General features: G+C 46.3%; 1 protein-coding gene across 2 annotated transcripts; it reads left to right on the top strand.

Annotated features, from left to right (window-relative positions):
- The first annotated feature begins 576 nt into the window (after positions 1–576).
- On the top strand, positions 577–23011 carry LOC140388381 (coiled-coil domain-containing protein 66-like). Of its 2 annotated transcripts, XM_072472455.1 has the most exons (6): positions 577–1083; positions 11997–12055; positions 19169–19257; positions 19345–19422; positions 20320–20447; positions 21712–23011. In XM_072472455.1, exons 1-6 carry the CDS (start codon positions 628–630, stop codon positions 21805–21807), a joined length of 906 nt encoding a protein of 301 aa, XP_072328556.1. In that variant the 5' UTR covers positions 577–627; the 3' UTR covers positions 21808–23011. The 2 variants fall into 2 exon arrangements, with proteins under 2 accessions (XP_072328556.1, XP_072328555.1); XM_072472454.1 differs by having other exon boundaries at positions 19169–19422.
- The last annotated feature ends 259 nt before the right edge of the window (positions 23012–23270 follow it).

Below are 23270 nucleotides of genomic sequence, written 5' to 3'. Positions count from 1 at the left end.
TTTTTGTCTAATTTCTGCGCGAGTATCCTACAAAAGTGAAAATGTCAATTTCTGAACAATAACATATCACTTGTTTTACCTAATTATTTGCCCCGCATAGAAAGTACACGTTTCAATTTCTAAAATTGATTTGTCGCGCAATTAAATTTTGAGTTTGCGTTTATTAATTTTGTTTCCCAATATCGTATCATTATGACATCTTCTATAATGGGGTATACGGTGGTTAGCATTGCTGCCTCCGTGTCAGAGACCTGGGTTCAATTCCGACCTTGGGTGACTATGGATTTTTCACTTTCTCCCCATGTCTGCGTGGGTTTCCTCCGAGTGCTCGTTTCCTCCCACAGTCCAAAGATCTGCAGGTTAGGTGAGGTTATGGGGATGGGTCGGGGCAGGGCAGTGAGCCTAGGTAGAGTGCTCTTTCCGTAAGTTGGTGCAGCCTTGATGGGCCGAATGGCTGCCTCTGCACTGGGAATTCTATGGTTTTGTATATTTGAATGATTTTGTAACTATAGGAAATGCCATTTTAATTGTTTCAAATAGAATTATTGCAACAGTTTTTGTTTTTTTCCAGAGGGATTTGAGTTGATTGGAAACTTTCCCAGTGCGCAAGTTGCAGACCACCTTGTGATGAATTCACCAGATACAGCTTCAGAATGTTACACAGTGCCAAACACAAAGGAACTCAGAAAGAAGCCAAGTGAAAAGATTGTGGTGAATGAAAAAGAAAATGTTTTACTATCTGATGATTCATACAATCAATTTGCAAGAACTAAGAAAGGGAAAAATGAAAAACGTCCAGAATGGAATGCTAACAAGACAAGTAAGAGATACGTCCCTGCTTCAGAACGATATCCTAAAGGGTTACAAAGGGAGAGAGAAGAGAAAAAAATGAAGAGACAGATGGAACTGTTGCAATTGTTGGAAAAGAGTGTTCCAGAGCTTCGAGCTAAGAAAAGGCAGCCCTCAAAAGAGCTGCCAGCAGAGAGGCAGCCTTCACCAGTGGTGCCAGCACGACAGGCAAAAATAGCTGTTGGTGTGTTACCTCAGCCTGCAGAAAAACAAGGGCTGTCTGTTCTGCACCAGGTAATGAAGTCAATTTATTGTTATACAGCAACATGTTCAGTATTATAGTAAAAATACATTATCTACCTGTTACCCGTACTATGAAAACTGGTGATCATTACCCTGTATTTTCACTTGTGATAAATATTTGAACAATTTTAAAACTTAAAACATTATTTGAAGACTCCTAATGTGTACTGGGGGGGAAAGCGCTGCTCCTTATAGAACTGAAACATTCTAATAAGTAGTTCTTGTGTTGTATGCTTGACGTATACTATGGTATATTTGGGATATGGTTAGTGATATCCTCATCTCCAAGCTAAGTTGAGAGAAAATCAGACAGGGTTCCAGCTAAGAATTACTATCCTGTAACTCCCATTGAGAGGTTTGCTATCTTCCAGTATTCACTGTCCCAGCTCACAGATGAGGAATGGCCATTTGGTTGGTGTATGCGAGAGTTACTTAACTCAACCCAAGGACATAGCTTCTGGAGAGGAGAGAAGCAATATACTAAATCTCGTTCAAAAACCATGAATTCTACCAAAAACTCCCATGTCTTATGTCAGTCAGTGACATGGCTGAGGTTGACTTGGAACCTACCTCCTCACCCTGCCTAAGAGAGTAGAAGGCAATGGCAAACCAACACTGGAACTGCCAAGAAAATGGTTTGGCGTGAAGTATCAGCAGACAATGAGCCAAGGATCTGCCTTCAGGCAGAGCATACATGACATGGCATCTGGTGTTATATGAGAAAAAAATGTTGATCCAGTTGTTAGCTCTGGCTACCAGGTGGTTCTACTGTGCAATTAATATTCTGAGACTGCTCCATATCACCCAGACTGTTTTTCCCCAACAAAGATGTTTTTTTTTTTTTAAATAATTTTTATTAAAGGTTTTCATAAAATATCAATAACAAAATGAAAAAGGAACCCAACAGGGTTAAGTACAAAACACAGTCCAGAAAAAACAACCCTCCATACCCCCCTCCCCCCCTGTACATAAATAATAAATTAACATTAACACCCCGACTTAGTACAACAAGTATATACACCCCCTCAGACCCTCCAGTGTAAATAACAAAAACAAAAAATTAAGTAACCCCCCCCCGAGTTGCTGCTGCCATTGACCAATGTCTACTGTTCTGCCAGGAAGTCTAAGATCGGTTGCCACCGCCTAAAGAACCCTTGTACCGACCCTCTCCAGGCGAATTTCACCCTCTCCAACTTAATAAACTCTGCCATATCGTTGATCCAGGATTCCACGCTTCGGGGCCTCGCATCCTTCCACTGAAGAAGAATCCTTTGCCGGGCTACCAGGGACACACAGGCCAGAATTCCGGCGTCTTTCACCTCCTGCACTCCCGGCTCCTCTGCCACCCCAAATATTGCAAGCCCCCAGCCCGGTTTGATCCTGGATCCTACCACCCTCGACACCGTCCTCACTACGCCCTTCCAAAATTCATCCAGCGCTGGGCATGCCCAGAACATATGGGTGTGATTTGCTGGGCTCCCTGAGCACCTAACACACCTGTCCTCACCCCCAAAAAACCGGCTCATCCTTGTCCCGGTCATGTGTGCCGAGTGCAGCACCTTAAACTGTATGAGGCTGAGCCTCGCGCACGAAGAGGAGGAGTTCACCCTCCCCAGGGCATCTGCCCACGTCAATTTCCTCTCCCAACTCCTCCTCCCACTTACCTTTTACCTCCACCACCGCGGCCTCCTCCTCCTGCATCACCTGGTAGGTTTCCGAGATCTTCCCCACTTCCACCCATCCCCCGAGAGCACCCTGTCCTGTACTGTGTGCGGCCGTAGCCACGGGAATTCCACCACCTGCCGTCTGGCAAACGCCCTTGCCTGTAAGTACCTGAAGGTGTTCCCCAGGGGGAGCCCGTACTTCTCCTCCAGCTCACCCAGGCTCGCGAACTTCCCGTCCACAAACAGATCCCCCAACTTTCGTATCCCTGCCCTGTGCCACCCCGAAAACCCTCCACCTGTTCTTCCTGGGGCGAACCGGTGGTTCCCCCGTAATGGGGTCCACGCCGAGGCCCCAACTCCCCCCTCCCCCCCCCCCCCCCCCCCCCCCCCACCGGTGCCGCCTCCACTGCCCCCAAATTTTGAGGGCAGCCACCACCACCGGGATCGTGGTATACCTCCTTGGAGGGATCGGCAGCGGCGCCGTTGCCAGCGCCCCCAAACTCGTACTCACACAAGACGTCGTCTCCAGCCTCTTCCATGCAGCCCCCTCCCCCTCCATCACCCACTTGCGCACCATCGGCGCATTGGCGGCCCAGTAGTACCCACAGAGGTTGGGCAGCGCCAGTACCCCCCCATCTCTACTCCGCTCCAGGAACACCCTTCGCACCCTCTGAGTCCCTCGCGCCCACACAAACCCCATTATACTCCTGTTAACCCGCCTGAAAAAAGCCTTCGGGATAAACACTGGGAGGCACTGGAACAGGAACAAAAACCTTGGGAGCACCGTCATTTTGATTGACTGCACCCTACCCGCCAAGGACAGCGGCAACGCGTCCCCTCTTGAACTCCTCCTCCATTTGCTCCACCAGCCTTGTAAAATTAAGCCGATGCAGGGCCCCCGAGCTCCTGGCCACCTGGACCCCCAAATACCTGAAGCTCCTCTCCGCCTTTTTTAGTGGGAGCTCACCAATCCCCCTCTCCTGGTCCCCTGGATGAACTATGAAGAGCTCGCTCTTCCCCATGTTGAGCTTGTACCCCGAAAAGTCCCCGAATTCCCTAAGAATCCTCATTACCTCCGGCATTCCTCCCACCGGGTCCACCACATACAGCAGCAGGTCGTTCGCATCAAGTAACACCCTGTGTTCCTCCCAACCCCGCACCAACCCCCTCCAGTTCTTGACTCCCTCAGTGCCATAGCCAGGGGTTCAATCGCCAGTGCGAAGACCAGGGGGGACAAAGGACACCCCTGTCTCATCCCTCGGTGCAACCGAAAGTACTCGGACCTCCTTCTGTTTGTGGCCACACTCGCCATCGGGACCTCATACAACAGCCTAACCCACCTGACAAACCCCTCCCCAAACCCGAACCTCTTCAGCACCTCCCACAGGTACCCCCACTCTACCCTATCGAAGGCTTTCTCAGCGTCCATCGCCACCACTATCTCCGCCTCCCCCTCCCTCGCCAGCGTCATGATAACGTTCAAAAGCCTCCGCACATTCGCGTTCAACTGTCTCCCCTTCACAAGCCACCTCTGGTCTTCATGGATGATCTGCGGCCCTCAATCCTCGTGGCTAAGAACTTCGCCAGCACCTTGGCATCTACATTTAGCAAGGAAATCGGTCTGTAAGTCCCACACTGCAGGGGATCCTTGTCCCGCTTCAGGATCAAGGAGATCAGTGCCCGGGACATCGTCGGGGGCAGCGCCCCCCTCCCTTGCCTCATTGAAGGTCCTAACTAACAGCGGGCCCAACAGGTCCATATATTTTTGATAGAATTCGACCAGGAAACCGTCCGGCCCCGGTGCCTTCCCCGCCTGCATGCTTCCTATCCCTTTCATCAGCTCCTCCAGCCCAATCGGGGCCCCCAATCCCGCCACCAGTCCCTCTTCCACCTTTGGGAACCTCAATTGGTCCAGGAAGTGGCCCATCCCTCCCTCCTCCCGTGGGGGCTCGGATCGGTACAATTCCTCGTAAAAGTCCTTGAAGACCCCATTGATGCCAACTCCACTCCGCACCACACTCCCTGCCCTGTCCTTAACTCCCCTGATCTCCCGAGCTGCGTCCCGCTTCCGAAGCTGATGTGTCAGCATCCGGCTTGCCTTTACCCCATACTCTTAAATTGCCCCCTGGGCCTTCCTCCACTGCACCTCCGCCTTCCTGGTGGTCACCAGGTCGAATTCGGCCTGGAGGCTACGCCTCTTCCTCAACAATCCTTCTTCGGGCTCCTCCGCATACCTCCTCACCATCTCCCCCACCAGCCTCTCCCTCTCCCCCTGCTCCTTGTGGGCCCTAATGGAGATCAGCTCTCTCCCTCACCACCGCCTTCAGTGCCTCCCATACCATCCCCACTCGGACCTCCCCGTTGTCGTTGGTCTCCAAGTACTTCTCTATACTTCCTCGGACCACCTCCTCGTCCGCCAACAGCCCCACCTCCAAGCGCCACAGCGGGCGCTGGTCCCTCTCCTCCCCCATCTCCAAGTCCACCCAATGCGGGGCGTGGTCCGAAATGGCTATTGCCGAATACTCCGTATCCTCTACTCCCGCTATCAGCGCCCTACTCAAGATGAAAAAGTCGATTCGGGAATAAGCCTTATGGACATGTGAGAAGAATGAAAATTCCCTCGCCCCCGGCCTTGCAAATCCCCAAGGGTCCACCCCTCCCATCTGGTCCATAAACCCCCTCAGCACTCTAGCTGCCGCCGGCTTCCTACCCGTCCTAGACCTGGAGCGATCCAGTGCCGGATCCAGCACCGTGTTGAAGTCTCCCCCCATTATCAGGCCCCCCACTTCCAAGTCTGGGATCCAACCCAACATACGCTGCATAAAACCCGCATCGTCCCAGTTCGGGGCATACACATTGGACCAGTACCACCCTCTCTCCCTGCAACTTACCACTTACCAGTACGTACCTACCACCATTATCTGCCGAAATAGAGTTAAGAGGGAAATCAGGAGGGCAAAAAGGGGACATGAAATTGCTTTGGCAAATAATGCAAGGGAGAATCCAAAGAGATTCTACAGATACATAAAGGGGAAAAGAGTAACTAGGGACAGAGTAGGGCCTCTTAAGGATCAACAAGGGCATTTATGTGCAGAGCCACAAGAGTTGGGTGAGATCCTGAATGAATATTTCTCATCGGTATTCACGGTGGAGAAAGGCATGGATGTTAGGAAACTAAGGGAAATAAATAGTGATGTCTTGAGAAGTGTGCATATTACAGAGGAGGAGGTGCTGGAAGTCTTAAAGCGCATCAACGTAGATAAATCCCCGGGACCTGATGAAATGTATCCCAGGATGTTGTGGGAGGCTAGGGAGGAAATTGCGGGTCCACTAACCGAGATATTTGAATCATCGGCAGCCACAGGTGAGGTGCCTGAAGATTGGAGAGTGGCGAATGTTGTGCCCTTGTTTAAGAAGGGCAGCAGGGAAAAGCCTGGGAACTACAGACCAGTGAGCCTAACGTCTGTAGTAGGTAAGTTGCTAGAAGGTATTCTGAGAGACAGGATCTACAAGCATTTAGAGAGGCAAGGACTGATTTGGGGCAGTCAGCATGGCTTTGTGCGTGGAAAATCATGTCTCACAAATTTGATTGAGTTTTTTGAGGGAGTGACCAAGAAGGTAGATGAGGGTAGTGCAGTAGACGTTGTCTACATGGACTTTAGCAAAGCCTTTGACAAGGTACCGCATGGTAGGTTGTTGCAGAAGGTGAAAGCTCACGGGATCCAGGGTGAGGTTGCCAATTGGATTCAAAATTGGCTGGACGACAGAAGGCAGAGGGTGGTTGTAGAGGGTTGTTTTTCAAACTGGAGGCCTGTGACCAGTGGTGTGCCTCAGGGATCGGTGCTGGGTCCACTGTTATTTGTGATTTATATTAATGATTTGGATGAGAATTTAGGAGGCATGGTTAGTAAGTTTGCAGATGACACCAAGATTGGTGGCATAGTGGATAGTGAAGAAGGTTATCTAGGATTGCAACGGGATCTCGATCAATTAGGCCAGTGGGCCGACGAATGGCAGATGGAGTTTAATTTAGATAAATGTGAGGTGATGCATTTTGGCAGATCGAATCAGGCCAGGACCTACTCAGTTAATGGTATGGCGTTGGGGAGAGTTATAGAACAAAGAGATCTAGGAGTACAGGTTCATAGCTCCTTGAAGGTGGAGTCGCAGGTGGACAGGGTGGTGAAGAAGGCATTCGGCATGCTTGGTTTCATTGGTCAGAACATTGAATATAGGAGTTGGGACGTCTTGTTGAAGTTGTACAAGACATTGGTACGGCCACACTTGGAATACTGTGTGCAGTTCTGGTCACCCTATTATAGAAAGGATATTATTAAACTAGAAAGAGTGCAGAAAAGATTTACTAGGATGTTGCCGGGACTTGATGGTTTGAGTTATAAGGAGAGGCTGGATAGACTGGGACTTTTTTCCCTGGAGCGTAGGAGGCTTAGGGGTGATCTTATAGAGGTCTATAAAATAATGAGGGGCATAGATAAGGTAGATAGTCAACATCTTTTCCCAAAGGTAGGGGAGTCTAAAACTAGAGGGCATAGGTTTAAGGTGAGAGGGGAGAGATTCAGAAGGGCCCAGAGGGGCAATTTCTTCACTCAGAGGGTAGTGAGTGTCTGGAATGGGCTGCCAGAGGTAGTAGTAGAAGCGGGTACAATTGTGTCTTTCAAAAAGCATTTAGATGGTTACATGGGTAAGATGGGTATAGAGGGTTATGGGCCAAGTGCGGGCAACTGGGACTAGCTTAATGGTAAAAAACTGGGCGGCATGGACTGGTTGGGCCGAAGGGCCTGTTTCCATGCTGTAAACTTCTATGATTCTATGATTCTATGAATGCTCGACGCCTCAAACGACACCTTCTTTCCCACCAAGATCGCCACCCCTCGATTTTTGGCATCCAGCCCCGAGTGAAACACCTGACCTACCCACCCTTTCCTCAATCTTACCTGGTCTGCCACCTTCAGGTGTGTCTCCGGAAGCATAACCATATCCGCCTTGAGCCCCTTCAGGTGCGCGAACACGCGGACCCGCTTAACCAGCCCGTTCAGTCCCCTTACATTCCAGGTTATCAGCCGGATCAGGGGGCTATCCGCCCCCCTCCCCTGCCGACTAGCCATGATCCCTCCTCGGCCAGCCACGCGCCCGTTCCCCACAGCGGCATACCCCCGTCTCGACCCCCCCCCACTCGCTCCAGCTCCTCCTTGCCCATGACAGCAGCAACTCGATTTCCCCCCCACCCCCCCACCCGGCTAGGACCCATCCTAGCTGATTTACTCCCCCCATTGCACTTCCGCAAGTCAGCTGACTCCTGCTGACCCCGGCCACTCCCGCCTCTCCTTCGACTCCTCCCATTGTGTGGCACACCCTCCTCTCCCGTCCTCATCCATTGGCTCTCGCCCTACCCCTTCCGTTCTAAGCGCGGGAAACAACCTTCGCTTCCCCGCCCCGGCCCTGTCCCCTCCAAGAGTCCCCCCGACCAAAGCAACCAAAACAGTGCCCAACCCGCCCCAGCCACCCTCACCGACCCAAAAGTGAAAAACACAGAAAAAAAGAAACCCGGAGCAATGCAAAGGCCCCCCCCCGCCTTTGAAACAAAAATAAACATAGCATATCAACTGCAGTCCCCAATCGCCCATCCCGACCCTCAATCTGTGTCCAAATTCTTGGCCTGAACAAAGGCCCACGCCTCCTCCGGAGACTCAAAATAATGGTGCCGGTCCTTGTAGGTAACCCACAGTTGCGTCGGCCGCAACATGCCAAACTTCACCCCCTTCCTGTGTAGCACCGCCTTTGCTCGATTGTACCCGGCCCTCTTCTTCGCCACCTCCGCGCTCCAGTCCTGGTATATCTGAATCTCCGCGTTCTCCCACCTGCTGCTCCTCTCCTTCGTGGCCCACCTGAGCACACACTCCCGATCGACGAACCGATGGAACCTCACTAGCACCGCTCGCGGAGGCTCGTTAGCCTTGGGCATCCTCGCCAGCACTCTATGGGCCCCTTCCAGCTCCAAGGGTCCCTGGAAGGACCCTGCTCCCATCATTGAGTTCAACATGGTGACCACATAGGCCCCCACATCCGGCACCTCCGGGAGGCCCAGAATCCGCAGATTCTTCCGCCTCGACCGATTCTCCATCTCCTCGAACCGCTCCTGCCATTTCTTGTGGAGCGCCTCATGCGCCTCCACCTTTACCGCCAGGCCTAAGATCTCGTCCTCATTGTCAGAGATCTTTTGTCGAGCCTCGCGGATCGCCACCACCTGGGTCATCTGTGTCTCCAGCAGCTTATCAATAGAAGCCTTCATCGGCTCTAGCAGGTCCGTTTTAATCTCTCTGAAGCAGCGCTGGATACCCTCCTGCTTCTCTTCCGCCCACTGCATCCACGCTGCCTGGTCTCCGCCCGCCGCCATTTTGTCCTTCTTCCCTCGCACCTTCTTCGGGTCCACCACCACCTTTTTTGTCGCCCCGCTCCTAGTAGAAGCCATATACTGACAGGGAGCTGTTGTAGACTCCTTCCCACACCGGGAAACATCGAAAAGTGCCGTTGGGGGCCCTGAAAAGAGCACAAAAGTCCGTTTTTGCGGGAGTCGCCGAATGTGCGACTTAGCTCCGCATAGCCGCAACCAGAAGTCCCAACAAAGATGTTTCAATGGACAATGGGCAACAACTGGCTTTGAGCCTATTTGCAAGATGGCCAGGAATGTGTCAGTGCAATACAGGTGGTGCAGGAAAGATAACAGAAATAGATGAAGCCACTGCACTTCTCATCACCGAGCAGGGGGTGGTGTCCAGCTTGAGCTAACAATGACACTGAGGTTGCAGCTTTACACAAAGTAAATACAGGGTAGCACGGTAGCACAGTGGTTAGCATGGTTGCTTCACAGCTCCAGGGTCCCAGGTTTGATTCCCGGCTTGGGTCACTGTCTGTGTGGAGTCTGCACGTTCTCTCTGTGTCTGCGTGGGTTTCCTCTGGGTGCTCCGGTTTCCTCCCACAGTCCAAAGATGTGCAGGTTAGATGGATTGGCCATGCTAAATTGCCCTTGGTGTCAAAAAGGGTTGGGTGGGGTGCTCTTTCCAAGGGCCGGTGCAGACTCGATGGGCCGAATGGCCTCCTTCTGCACTGTAAATTCTATTCTATTCTATTGTAATCCCGGACCAGACCACAACAATTACTAGGATACCAGACAGAAACCCCAATATTATTTAATTTGTCAGACTGTGAGGAAAGGATACTTTGTTCCAGGAGTGATTCCACACAAAAATAGGGATATGGTATATTAAAACAAACTGCATTGCTAACGCAGGACTAAAATAACTTTAACATCAAATAAGATAATAGCCTACAATTACCTTAAACAATGCTTAACAAGGAAAATTAAATGCTAACTCCTAACTATTACCTTTTATCTCCACTCAAGCAAAACCCATCTTCAGTCAAAACCCACTTTTAAATGCTGTTAGCCAACCCAGGAATACTTACTGGAAAGAGTTGTCTTGGATAAACTGCTGTGAAAGAGAGATCTTTCAGGAACCAGCTTGCAGATTCTTGCCTGTGTGAAACTATTGTTTAACTTCCCAGCCTTTTGCAAAAAGCTGCTGTTCACATCCCCAATCTAAACGGAATTGAAACTCAACACCTGACTGCTTCAGGTACTGGATCCTCCCACTAACTTCATCATCTTACTAAACCTAAACACACTGGGCGTGATTCTCTGCTCCCGCGGCTGAGTGCCCACGTTGTCGTGAACGCCGTCAAGGTTCACGATGGCGTGAAAATGCCCCGATCTCGACCGATTCAGGGTCCGAAAATGGGCTAGGATCGGGGCCGCGAGAAACTCGGGGGGGGGGGGGGGGGGGCGCGTGTCGCGAAAGCAACGTCGTCAGCGCGCGCCGGGCATTGGCCCCGCATAAAAGCGGCGCTGCGTAACTGGCTCACCCGCGCATGTGTGGTTGCCGTCCTCCCCGAGGCTGCCCCGCAAGAATATGTCGGATGGATCTTGCGGGGCACGGAGGAAAGGAGGTCCACCTTCAGAGAGGCCGGCCCACCGATCGGTGGGCACTGATCGCGGGCCAGACCCCTTTTGAGTCCTACCCCGGTGAAAGAACCCCCCCCCCCACAGGCGCCCCCCCAGTGTTCCCGCTCTGTTCCCGCCGGCAGCGAAAAGGTGTGGATGGCGCCGGCGGGAATCCGTCGTTTGGGGCAGGCCGCTCAGCCCATCCGGGCCGGAGAATAGCGGGTGTAGCGGAGAATCGCCATTTTGGGTGTCCCAGGCGATTCTCCGGCCTGCGCCGCGCAGAACTCGACGGGGGTTCTCACTGCTTGGGTGAATCGCGGAGGGCGTCGGACCGGGGTCGCGGGAAAAAATGGCGCGCCAGCCGATTCTCCCAACCGGCGCGGGAGCGAAGAATCGCTCTCAATGTCCCTTTCTCTATCTACTCCCCAGGGAAACTTCTTTATATAAACAAAATTATCCCAAATGTTACAATGCTTTAATTATCCCTTTTGTGGCCACAGCCTGGCTGCCTTTCAAATCAGGATTTTTAAAAGACATTACTAGAGTGGTCACATATTAACCCAGGCTTTTAACCCTTACTGCACCATATACATATAATACAATATATCTGAAATTTCTACATTCATCTCAATACAAACATGTGTATATATTTATATACACACCTTTCCATCTTAATGTTATACATATATGTATATATGTGTGTGTATGTGTATTTAGGCTGGTTTAGCACAGTGAGCTAAATAGCTGGCTTGTAATGCAGCGTGGGTTCAATTCCCGTACCGGCCTCCCCGAACAGGCCCCAGAATGTGGCGACTAGGGGCTTTTCACAGTAACCTCATTGGAGCCTACTTGTGACAGTAAGTGATTATTATTATTATTTTATTTAAATTTTATTTATATTTATATATATATATGTATGTATGTATGTGTATATGTGTGTGTGTAATAATGATGCAATCCTCTACTGTCTCAATTAGCTTTGAGAGCTTGAGTGTGTGTTCCTGCATACTCGAGGATGGACATTTTGTTTCATTTAAGGATGCCTGTAAATGTGTAAAACATAATTTTCTACTTCACTGAATACTCTAAATGAACAATTGAGTAAATCTGTGTTCCAATTTATTCTTTTTGTGAAGGTCCACATACAATCAAAACAAGTTCTGTGTCTTTCATAAACTGTGAAAATAATTGTTTAACTTGATTGATAACTCTTTTTCCAGGATGACCCTGCCCCAAGAAGCAACTCAAACAGTAGATTACCTGCTGACAAATGTTTCAGGTTAGTACTAAAAATTGTAGACCGCCTTCATGGATGCTGGGTTAAGAATGCCTTATTCTAGAAGAGCTGACCTGGGAATTGCATCAGGCAAGTTTGCATCTCATTCCACCAATGTGGCAGGTACTGATGAGCTGCTAGCAGCGCTCTATCCATCGCTAATGCTGTCTATACCCAACAGCAGGCATTGCATCCTGTATAGCCTGCCAGTGTCACCAATCCCAGAATCAAAGCATTCCTCCTTCAGTGGAAAAGGACCTTGGGAAACCCAACAACCAGAAAATGAATTAGAATCTCACGCTGCTGCCAGAGCTCCAGAATTGGTCAGAATCCCAGCTGGGGGTGAAAACTATATGGAGCACTGGAGGGGACTGAACCAATCATGGGATCGGTGTCTCATTTGATTTGTACTTACAATGACCATTGATTGAGGAAGGAATAGAATGTTGATGGGCTTGATAGTGCAGTGGGAACATAACACCTGCAGAAATCTGTAAAACAAAGTGCTGGGAAAACTGGCAGCATCTGTGGAGGGAGGAATTTGAGTTATTGTGACTTCTTCAGAAACGAAGAATGAAAATGTGCTGGGCTTTATGCTGTTTTAAAAAAAAAAAAAAAAAAAAAAAAAATGTTCTGCAATAGGGTAGAGGGAGGGAGAGGTTAAATGACAAAGATGCCATGGAACAAAGGGCAAGGGGAGTGGTAATGGCTGTAGTAAAGAGACAACACATCAATCCAGAGTGAGTGTAAGTATCAGAATAATGAACAGCCCTGTTCAATTCAAATTGGGACATGTCAAAAAAAATCAAAAGTTTGACCACGTTCATGGTATGAAATTTTTGAACTCCATGTTGAGTCCAGAAGGCTTTTAAGTGCCTAATCATAAGACCATAAGAAATAGGAACAGGAGTAGGCCATTCAGCCTACTACGCCATTTAATATCATGGCTGATCCAACACTCACTATATCTAATTTCCTGCCTTCTATATGTAACCCTTAATTCCCTACTGATTAAAATCCTATCGATCTCAGCCATGAGAATATTCAAGGACTCGGCCTCCACAGCTATCTGAGGTAAAGAGTTTCAAAGATTCACCACTCGAGAAGAATTTCTTCCTCCAATCCATCTTAAATGAGCACTCACTTACCCCGCCCTCCGGTCCTAGACTCTCCTGTAGTGATATTCAGATGCCAATAGACATGATCAACGTATGTAAATGAAGTACAGTCACTTCAACAGTAGATGGTACGCAGTCAGATACTATAAGAACTGGTTTCCCGCCTTTTCTAAGTCAGGTGATGATATGATTCAAAACAGTGAACACGCAAGACATAAAACAGCTAGTGAGAGAAGTTGGAGCTAGTTTGTTATAATAGTGTATAGTTATATAGTTATCTGTATTGTACTTTAATTCTTTATTCGTATAATATTGAGTAAAAGGACCCACAGTTTATTATTTTATTACTCATTAAATAGTTCATCTTTCAACAAGACGACTATTGGTCATTTTATCAACCTGGTGGATTCAAGAGTGATATATATATTTTAGACAAGTCATTATTTAAAATGTAACATCTCCCATGGGTGGAAACATCATCCCAGCATTCACCTTGTCAAACCCCCTAAGAATCTTATATATTTCAATCATATTACCACTGATTCTTTTGAATTCCAAGGAGTACAGACCCAACCTGTTCAATACTTCCTCACATGGCAGTCCCTCCATGCCCAGGAACATCCAGTAAACATTGTTTGCACCACCTCCAATGACAATACATCTTTTCTTAAATAAGGAGACCAAAATCAGAATAAGAGGTTCCTCGAGCTTGCACTGGAACACTGCAGCAGGTCGAGGACAGAAATGTGAGCGAGAGCAACATGGTGAATTAAAATGGCAAGCAACTGGAAGCTCAGCATGATGCTTGCAGACTGAGCAGAGGTGTTCTGCGAAGTAGCCATCCAATCTCTGGTCTCCTTAATATAAAGGAGAACATGTTGTGAGCAATGAATACAGTATATTAGATTGAAAGACGTACAAGTAAATTGCTGAAGGAGTATTTGGAACCTTGGATCGTGAAGAGAGAGGAGGTAAAGGCCAAATGTTACATCTCCTGCGATTGCATGCTCAGGTGCTGTAGGAAAGGGATGACGTGTTGGGGGTGATTGAGGAGTGGACCAGGGTGCTGTGGAGGGAACAGTCCCTTTGAAATACTGACATGGAGGGGAGGGATAGAATTGATTGGTGATTGCACCATGCTGGAAATGGCAGAGGATGAGCTCAGAGGTTTGCTCTTTTGTCCCGATTTTTACTTTTTTCCCATCCTAGACCCTCCCGCATGACTTCATGCATTGTTTAATTTCTTCCCCGTCATGTATTCTGCTCTCTCGAGTTCCTACTCCAACTCTTCAGTACTCCTTGACCTTTCTAATCTCCTGCAGCCATCCCAGTCTTGACTTCCTGTTGGATAAGCCCGTCACTTCCCCCTGTTCCTTCCTGGGCATCCACCGAAGGGCCCATCAAAACATATGTCACTGCTTCCTTGCAACAGCAATTCCAACTGTCCCATCCTATTCTCTAGTTGACTTTCCTGCCCAGCATGTCCACTGGGGGCTAATCTCATCAATCTTTTTCCCTTTGATTGTTGGCCCTGTGGACTGGACCAGAGCTATCACCGGCCTTCTCCCCATTCTCTCCAGAATGAATGTTCACTTGCTTTCTTAAAAGAAACTTGTGTGAAATGATGACAACTTCTGTTGTAACCTACACGAGACCCATGGGGTCAGGTAGATTAGAATCGCTGTGAGTCTTGTGGAGTACAAGGTACCCCGCTGAGGGATGGAGCTTCCTCATCAGCAGGAGAACAAACCAGAATATAAAAACCCCAGCCCAAGTGTGGGCTGGGTGCTGGTAACGCTTCTGGGACTAGTGTACATAGTCTTCGTCCTACTGTAAATAAATCTTTTGTCCTTGCGCTTCCTATGTGGCCACTTCTGTGAACTCAACACCTTCCCTCTAAATGAAGCCTCCACACCTGGCTTTCCGTCCACCATTTGTCGGAGACTGTCATTTTTTTTCCTCTAATTATTTTTTTCCATTTAAGGGGCAATTTAGTGTGGCCAATCCATCTACCCTGCACATCTTTTGGGTTGTGGGGGTGAAACCCACACAGACACGGGGAAATGTGCAAACTCCACACGGACAGTGACCCTGAGCTGGGATCGAACCTCGGACCTCAGTGACGTGAGACAGACAGTGCTAACCTCTATGCCACCATGCTGCCCTTGCCACAAACTGTCATGATTGCATTGTGGCTTTTACCACTGAACCATATCTTGTCTCTCTAATCCTCTGGCACTTTCTCCATTGTAAAGTACCTCCTCTTGTTCCAGTCTCATTTGAAATCATGTTCTCCATCTAAATATCATAAATTTCTCAGAGCTATCTTCATTTGCTTTCCTCCCAATTACTTCTTGTCCTCACTGATTTCAAGTTCCAACTCCGTTCTCTTATCCTCTCTCAATCTCTCCATATAAATTCCACAACTATATTCATAGCCACCCCTTGACCTTCCTACCTCACCTGGTATTCTATCATGTCAATCACCGATGAGGTCATTATTGATCACTTCTTTGTATCGCTCTGCACCCACATCACCCTTCCTCTCTCAACCCCACTTCCTTCTGAGTTCACCCAGATAAATCTTCTTTCTAATTCGCTTAAGGGTGCCCTTAAAATCTCAACTGGCTCCTCATTCACCACAATGTTTCTTCATTTGCCAATCTGCTCAAGGCACCCTCCCCTCCACTTTTGGTCTCATCCCCATTAAAACCATTACTCCGTCTCTCAATGGTCCTTCCCCCAGTCCAACCATCATCTTCATTCCCTTGCATATGACTGGCAACTGGTTTAACTATTTACTGATCTGACTGGACCACATGAAGCCTTCTCTCAATTATCAAAATTGCTCATTTTTCCAGGATCATTCTGGAATGCAAAGGTAATCCCTGACTTAATTTCTCTGCTGAAATCTGTCGTCTTAAACCCTTCTCCCCATCTCCTCTACCCCACCTCCAACAAATGCAATGGGCTTGTGGACTTCATTGTCTTTAAGATTGAGACGATTTGATCAGCTGCTTCTGTTGTTTCCCCCTCGGTCTTTCCCCTAGCCAACCAGGGCAAACTCCTCTAAGGTTCCTCCCTAACCAATTCTTGAACTTTGATCATTCCATAATTTCTTTCCTATCCACCTTTATGCTCCCTCCAAGCTTGTTTTGTCAATGCGACCCACTTTCTGATCCCTCAACCCTATTCCCATTAAAATGCTGACTGTCGAACTTCCCTTCCTGGCTCCTTACCCAATATTAGCAATGATTCTTTGTCCTTGGGTTCAGTCACTTCCCCACCCTTTTAAATCTGCCATCATCATCCTCTTCTTAAAATGCAACTCTTGACCTTAACATCATCTCCAATCTCCCTTTCCTCTCAAACTGCCCTGAATGGGCTAACTTGTCCCAAATCTATGTGCATGATTGTTGGAATTCCATGTTTTAATTCCTCCAATAAGGTAGGGTGGCACAGTGGTTAACACTTCTGCCTCGCAGCTCTAGGGACCCGGGTTATTATTATTATCATTCCGGCCTTGGGTGACTATGTGGAGTTTGCACTTTCTCCCCGCGTCTGCGTGGATTTCCTCCGGGTGTTCCGGTTTCCTCCCACAGTCCAAAGATGCGAAGGTTGGGTAGATTGGCCATTCTAAATTGCCCCTTAGTGTCCAAAAAGTTAGGTACGGGGATAGAGTGAAGACGTGGGCTTAAGTAGGGTGCTCCTTCCAAGGGCAGGTGCAGACTCGATGACTCGAATGGCCTCCTGCACTGTCGGGATTCTATGTTTACACCAGTCATAATATTGAAAGGGCTCTTGTCAAATTCTTAAATAACAAATCCTATGTGACTGACAAAGGTAAACTCTGCCTCTCATCCTTCTCTACCTGTCTACAGCCTTTTTTCGTTATTGGGAGTTTACAGAGGAAGATTGTAAGGGGGGGGGGGGAAGAAGGTAATTTATATATTTGAAGACTGCATCATGTAAGTACTTTGAGAAGAAACAGACTTGAGAAACATGACTACTAGGATAGCAGAAACGCACAATCAGTGTGCCTTAATGACTATTGTCCAGTGGCTCTGACATCCATCATTATGAAGTGCTTCGAAAGGTTAGTCATGGCACGAATCAACTCCAGCCTCCTGGATGGCCTGATCCACTTCAGTTCGCCTACCGCTGCAACAGGTCCACAGCAGATGCCATCTCCATTGCCCTGCACTCTACCCTGGAACACCTAGATAACAAAAGACACCTATGTCACACCTCTTATTTATTGACTACAGCTCAGACTTCAACACCATCATTCCTACGAAACTCATCTCCAAACTCGGTGGCCGTGCCCTCGGCTCCTCCCTCTGCGACTGGATCCTGAACGTTCTAACCCACAGGCCACAATCAGTAAAGATAGGAAACAACACCTCCTCCACGATCATCCTCAACACCGGTGCCCCACAAGGCTGTGTCCTCAGCCCCCTACTGTACTCCTTATACACCTATGACTGTGTGGCCAAATTCCCCTCCAACTCGATTTTTAAATTTGCTTATGACACCAACGTAGTGGGTCGGATTTCAAACAATGACGAGACAGAGTACAGGAATGAGATAGAGAATCTGGTGAACTGGTGCGATGACAATAATCTCTCCCTCAACGTCTACAAAACAAAGTAGATTGTCATCGACTTCAGGAAGCGTAGTGGAGAACATTCCCCTGTCTACGTCAATAGGAACGAAGTAGAAAGGGTCGAAAGCTTCAAGCTTTTAGGTGTACAGATCACCAATAACCTGTCCTGGTCCCCCCATGCTGACATTATAGCTAAAAAAGCCCACCAGCGACTACTTTCTCAGAAGACTAAGGAAATTTGGCATGTCAGCTACGACCCTCACCAACATCGACAGATGCACCATAGAAAACATTCTTTCTGGTTGTATCACAGCTTGGTACGGAGCCTGCTCTGTCCAAGACCGCAGGAAACTACAAAAGGTCGTGAATGTAGCCCAGTCCATCACGCAAACCAGCCTCCCATCTGTTGATTCTATCTATAATTCCCGCTGCCTCAGAAAGGCAGCCAGCATAATTAAGGACCCCACACATACTCTATTCCACCTTCTTCTGTCAGGAAAAAGATACCAAAGTTTGAGGTCACGTACCAACCGATTCAAGAACAGCTTCTTCCCTCCTGCCATCAGACTTTTGAATGGACCTACCTCTTATTAAGTTGATCTTTTCTCTACACCTTGCTGTAACTGTAACATTATATTCTAGTCTCTCCTTCCCTATGTACAGTATGCATTGTTTGAACAGCATGCAAGAAATAATACTTTTCACTGTATACGAATACATATGACAATAATAAATCAAATCTATAGATGAATCTATTTTTTCCAATCTTTGAAGTTCTGCGTTTCCTGTAAAGATAATTGATTTTTCCCAAAATACAATAATGTTCTACCCCACATATTTAAGATATTCATGAAGGAACTGAACTTTAGTGTTGGGCAGACGCTAAAATATTTTTTGTTTGGTAATTTGACTATAGTAATATTTAAACCATGTCTAAAGCAAACCAATACCAAGTAAAAATGTACTACTATAAAAAATGTGACTATCATGAATGGAAACTCTTTGGGGTGGCATGGTGGTTAGCACTGCTGCCTCACAGTGTCGCAACCCGGGTTCAATTCAGGCCTGAGATCACTGTCTGTGTGGAGTTTGTACCTTCTCCCCGTGTCTGCGTGAGTTTCCTCCTGGTGCTTCGGTTTCCTTCCATAGTCCAAAGATATGCAGGCTAGGTGGGTTGGCCATGATCAATTGTCCTTTAGTGTCCAGATTAGGTTGTAGGGTTGCAGGGGTAGGGTGAGTGGACATGGATGGAGTGCTCATTTGAAGAGTCGGTGCAGACTCGATGGGCCGAATGGCCTCGTTCGGCACTGAAAGGATTCTATGATATGATTTTCTTGCAAGCTTAAGTAATGGAATGGGAAATTGAGATTAATGGAAGCTATTTTTCTTTAGGTCTGCATCTCCACCAGTTCCTGCACTGAGAAACAAACATCTCCAAATGGAACAAAAGGATCTTCAAACAGTTCCAAACATAAATGCAGGTGAATGGTGCCAAAGGACTGTATCTGCTAATGAATCAGACAATGACAGACCACCATCATCAAACTTTGTTCCTTATGTGCGCACAGATGAAATATACCATTTGGATCCTGATGCCCCGATGTCAAGACCTTCAACAAATGACCCACAGTACAAAAATTGCAATGGTATTTATGCAGTTTTTAATTTAGGAGCTCATTTAAGAAGTGGTAAAATATTCTATCTCCGGATACCAGTTTGCCATATACTTTTTTGAAAAATAAATTTATAGAGTACAGTTATTTTTTTTCCAATTGAGCAATTTAGCATGGCCAATCCACCTACCCTGCACATCTGCACATGGGGCTGGTTTAGCACACTGGGCTAAATCACTGGCTTTTAAAGCAGACCAAGCAGGCCAGCAGCACGGTTCAATTCCCTTACCAGCCTCCCCGAACAGGTGCCGGAATGTGGCGACTAGGGGCTTTTCACAGTAACTTCATTTGAAGCCTACTTGTGACAATAAGCAATTTTTATTTCATTTTCATTTTTCATCTTTGGGCTGTGGGGGTGAGACCAACGCAGACACTGAGAATGTGCAAGCTCCACACGGAGAATGACCTGGGGCTGTGATCGAACCCAGGTCCTCAGCACTGTGAGGCAGCTGTACTAACCACTGTGCAACCGTGCCACCCTTTAATTTGCCACATTCCTGACCCTTTCTGTTTAATTCTTGAAACTGCTGCAGTTTGAAGTGTTTTTCTTGGCTTATTGTCCCATAAATGTAATAATCTTTCAACAGATTTTTTCATTTTTCATTTCAGATCCATTAAAATGCAAATGGTTCTGTCACAACTTGCAATTAATTCTGCATCTCCGAAGGCACAATTAATCACTTTTAACAACTCATGCACTGCTATTGTGTCTTTTTTACGTTAGAACATATTTAAATTGGAGGGAAAGTTTATTTCCATAGTAAGAATGCACTTAATTATTCAATCATCTTGAAGGTGATAGATATGAATCTGGGAAAATATATTAAGTTCAGATTTGATATCATAGTTTTCCGTTGCACCCTTTTTCAGTTACAGATCACCTGCAGCATCAAAGCTATAGTTCAGATCATCCCAGAGATCCTCTTCTGAACCCTGATCTGGTGAGAAATCGGGAACGACAGCAAGCTATTCTCAAAGGGCTTTCCGAGCTTCGGCAGGTAAGACTCATTCCATATAGCAGCTACGAATACATCAGTATAAATCTTAATGATTGTATCTGCTAACTTTCAATTTCAAGCAGTCCTATTGTTCATGTAACTGCCAATTCATTGGCTCTTGCTAAATCAAATATAATCAGATGTGATGTGTGATTCAGCACTTTAGCTACCATCTTACTCCATATTTGCAGCCAATCAGTTGTGGCTTCCCAATCCTGACTCAGTTTTTGTACTTCTACTTGACAGAAACTAATCCCTCTTTTGTGAGGGCCATGAATAATCCAGCACGAGTTTGTAGAATCAAACATAAATTAATTTTATTTATAATGATAGCAGCAGTAGTTCACCACTGTTTCCTTCTGTAGCTGGTACCACACTGGCCAGCTCTATTTATACAGTTGCAACTACCAGTGATTGTGATTTTCCCCCCCCCCCCATTGGAGGAGCTCATATTCCCCAGCACGGGGTAACCAATTGTCCCAGCTAATAGGATCCGGATAGGTTATAATAGTCTCCCACTTCCACCCTCCAAATTGCAACTCTCTCCCAGCCTTGGTTCAGAGCACGGTTCTGAGCAAGTCCATCTCAGATCCTCTATAGCCAAAAGTAAGCTCTTGGAGCTCCATGAAACAAAATAGCCTGAACTAGAAGTCAATGCTGAAATTATAAAACAACTTTAAACTGGTTCCTTTAAAATATGTGCTACTACTATGTTTTTGTGCTAAAACCATCGGTACTTGATTATTCTTTTGATTTACTGTGTCATTTGGTGACACCCACAAAGTACTGGAAGAGAAATTATACAATATAATACATACAATAATAGACAAACTTGGGGGATGAAAGCAAAATGCTAGCAAAATATAAAAATGTGCATGTTTTTGAAAAACTAATGAAAAGGTTGGTTAATTTTGGCTAGGACGATGGCTGAATGAGAGAGTAGTGGCAGTCTTGATCAAGAAGGTAAGTGAATTGAGTCAAAGGACCAAGTGCATTAACGGTATCAGGAGATATAAACTGCTAATGAAATGTGCTTTGAAAGGTACATTTTCTGAAGTTGCGGTTTTGGCAGTCAATAATTAAGGAGTATTATGTGTTGATTTTCAGAATGCTAAAGAGGTATGGATCCTAAATTTTTATTTGGAGGCCATAGTGTGAATGCAAAGCTGAAAGGGTACAAACATTGCAATGAAGAATTTTCATTTTAAATATTAATAAACAAAAACCACAATTGCCTGAAATAAATATTCTTCTTTGTTTTTAGGGTCTAATGCAGAAACAAAGGGAGTTGGAAACTGGTTTAACATCCAATCCTGTACATCAAAGCGAACAATATTTAGTACCTTCTCAACATTTATGATCAGTTAGGAGGGCTTCCACTTCTCCTCACCATCCACCTCAAAGCTGCAAAAACATTCTAACGAATCAAGTTTGTGTTTATGGATAAAGTAGATAAAGCACTTTGATAGAATTAGGTAACGTAGCCTGTTGGAAATTATTGTAGGCTGCTATTTTTGGTTTTCTTTGATTTTGCTATTTAAACTTTATAGATAACACTATGTCAAAGATGTTTCCATGGTCAAGTTGTACACTTGAGTGCTATGTAGAAAGTTGTGTAGTCTTGGGTATAACTACACAAAGAAACTTGCATTTACAAAGCACCTTATCAAGTGTCTCAGGATACCCCAAAGTACTCCACGTATAGTAATTTCCATACGAACAGCGTTGACCATTACCAAGTACCTGCAAACCGAACAAGAAGTTCAGCAGCCTCGTGGTACATCATTTACTGCTTCAAATGACAAAGGCTGCTTCATTACTTGATGGTATTTTAAGAGAGCTGCAGCTTCCAGTTACCCTTGGGTTATGTTTTCCCTTAGTGAGCAGTGGGAAGAGCTGAAGGGAATTGCTAATAAGATTACTCCCAAATATTTTGTTGTTTTTGTGAGGACGTGAGCAATGCTGGAAGGACTTGTTGCCCGACTCTGCTTTCTTGAACTGCTGGGGCACTTGTATTATCATGCTTCTTCAATGTTATTCAAATGAGCCTTGTATTGAAAAAAGGCTGGATTCCATCTATGAAAGTGTGTTAGCATGGGAAATTTTATTCCCTCAAATCTCTTTTTGTAACTTTGTGAAATACCAAATGCTTCCTTTCTTTGGTATAGGTATTGATCAAACATTATTTTGCCACTGGGAAATAATGAGCATCATTAAAGTGGATTTGAACTATTAAGGTGAAAGTTTGCATTTACAGTGAGTGAGAAAATAAACCACCAAATCATTTAGGGACAGATTCCCAGTAGCCAATTACACAGTAGCATTAGTAAAGTTCATCCCTAACACAAAGGGCTTGGTGAACATAAAAATGGTAGATACATATTTCACAAACACTAAACAATCATTAAGCTTTAATTTAACTATCTGGCATTTTGAGGTTTTTTAAGGTACAACCATTAAATGTTTTAAAAAGGTTATATTTATAGGGGAACTTCAATTAAATGTTTTATTTGTGCAAAAGTTTTGTTTTTGTTCGATTGAAATAAATTGTGCCAATCAGTGTTCTTTAAAACTCATTCTTTTTAAGGCTCCTGTATAATAGATTTATTTAACATTTTCTTCAGGGAAGAATATCTTTACTCCTCTTGTTTACTTTTGCAAGTGTCTCTCTGTTTCCACAGCAGGAATCAGGTTATCTTAGTGGAATGGGATTTCAAGCTGCAGTGTAACTTTTGAACACCTAAAGCAAAAGTGTTTTAAGTTGCAATGAGGTTTATTTGCAGGAAAATGCCAAAAACGTCTTTGACCTATGAAACAAAGTGC

Source organism: Scyliorhinus torazame, chromosome 13 (assembly GCF_047496885.1).
Source record: "Scyliorhinus torazame isolate Kashiwa2021f chromosome 13, sScyTor2.1, whole genome shotgun sequence".
NCBI lineage: Eukaryota > Metazoa > Chordata > Chondrichthyes > Carcharhiniformes > Scyliorhinidae > Scyliorhinus > Scyliorhinus torazame.
The sequence above is the reverse complement of the archived record's forward strand: the minus strand, read 5'-3'. Positions and strand labels throughout refer to the sequence as shown.

Coding starts and splice junctions, on each gene's coding strand:
- LOC140388381 (XM_072472454.1), top strand. CDS start 628: ATGAATTCACCAGATACAGCTTCAGAATGTTACACAGTGCCAAACACA. Junction 1,084..11,996: donor GGCTGTCTGTTCTGCACCAG/GTAATGAAGTCA, acceptor CTCTTTTTCCAG/GATGACCCTGCCCCAAGAAG. Junction 19,423..20,319: donor ACAGTACAAAAATTGCAATG/GTATTTATGCAG, acceptor ACCCTTTTTCAG/TTACAGATCACCTGCAGCAT.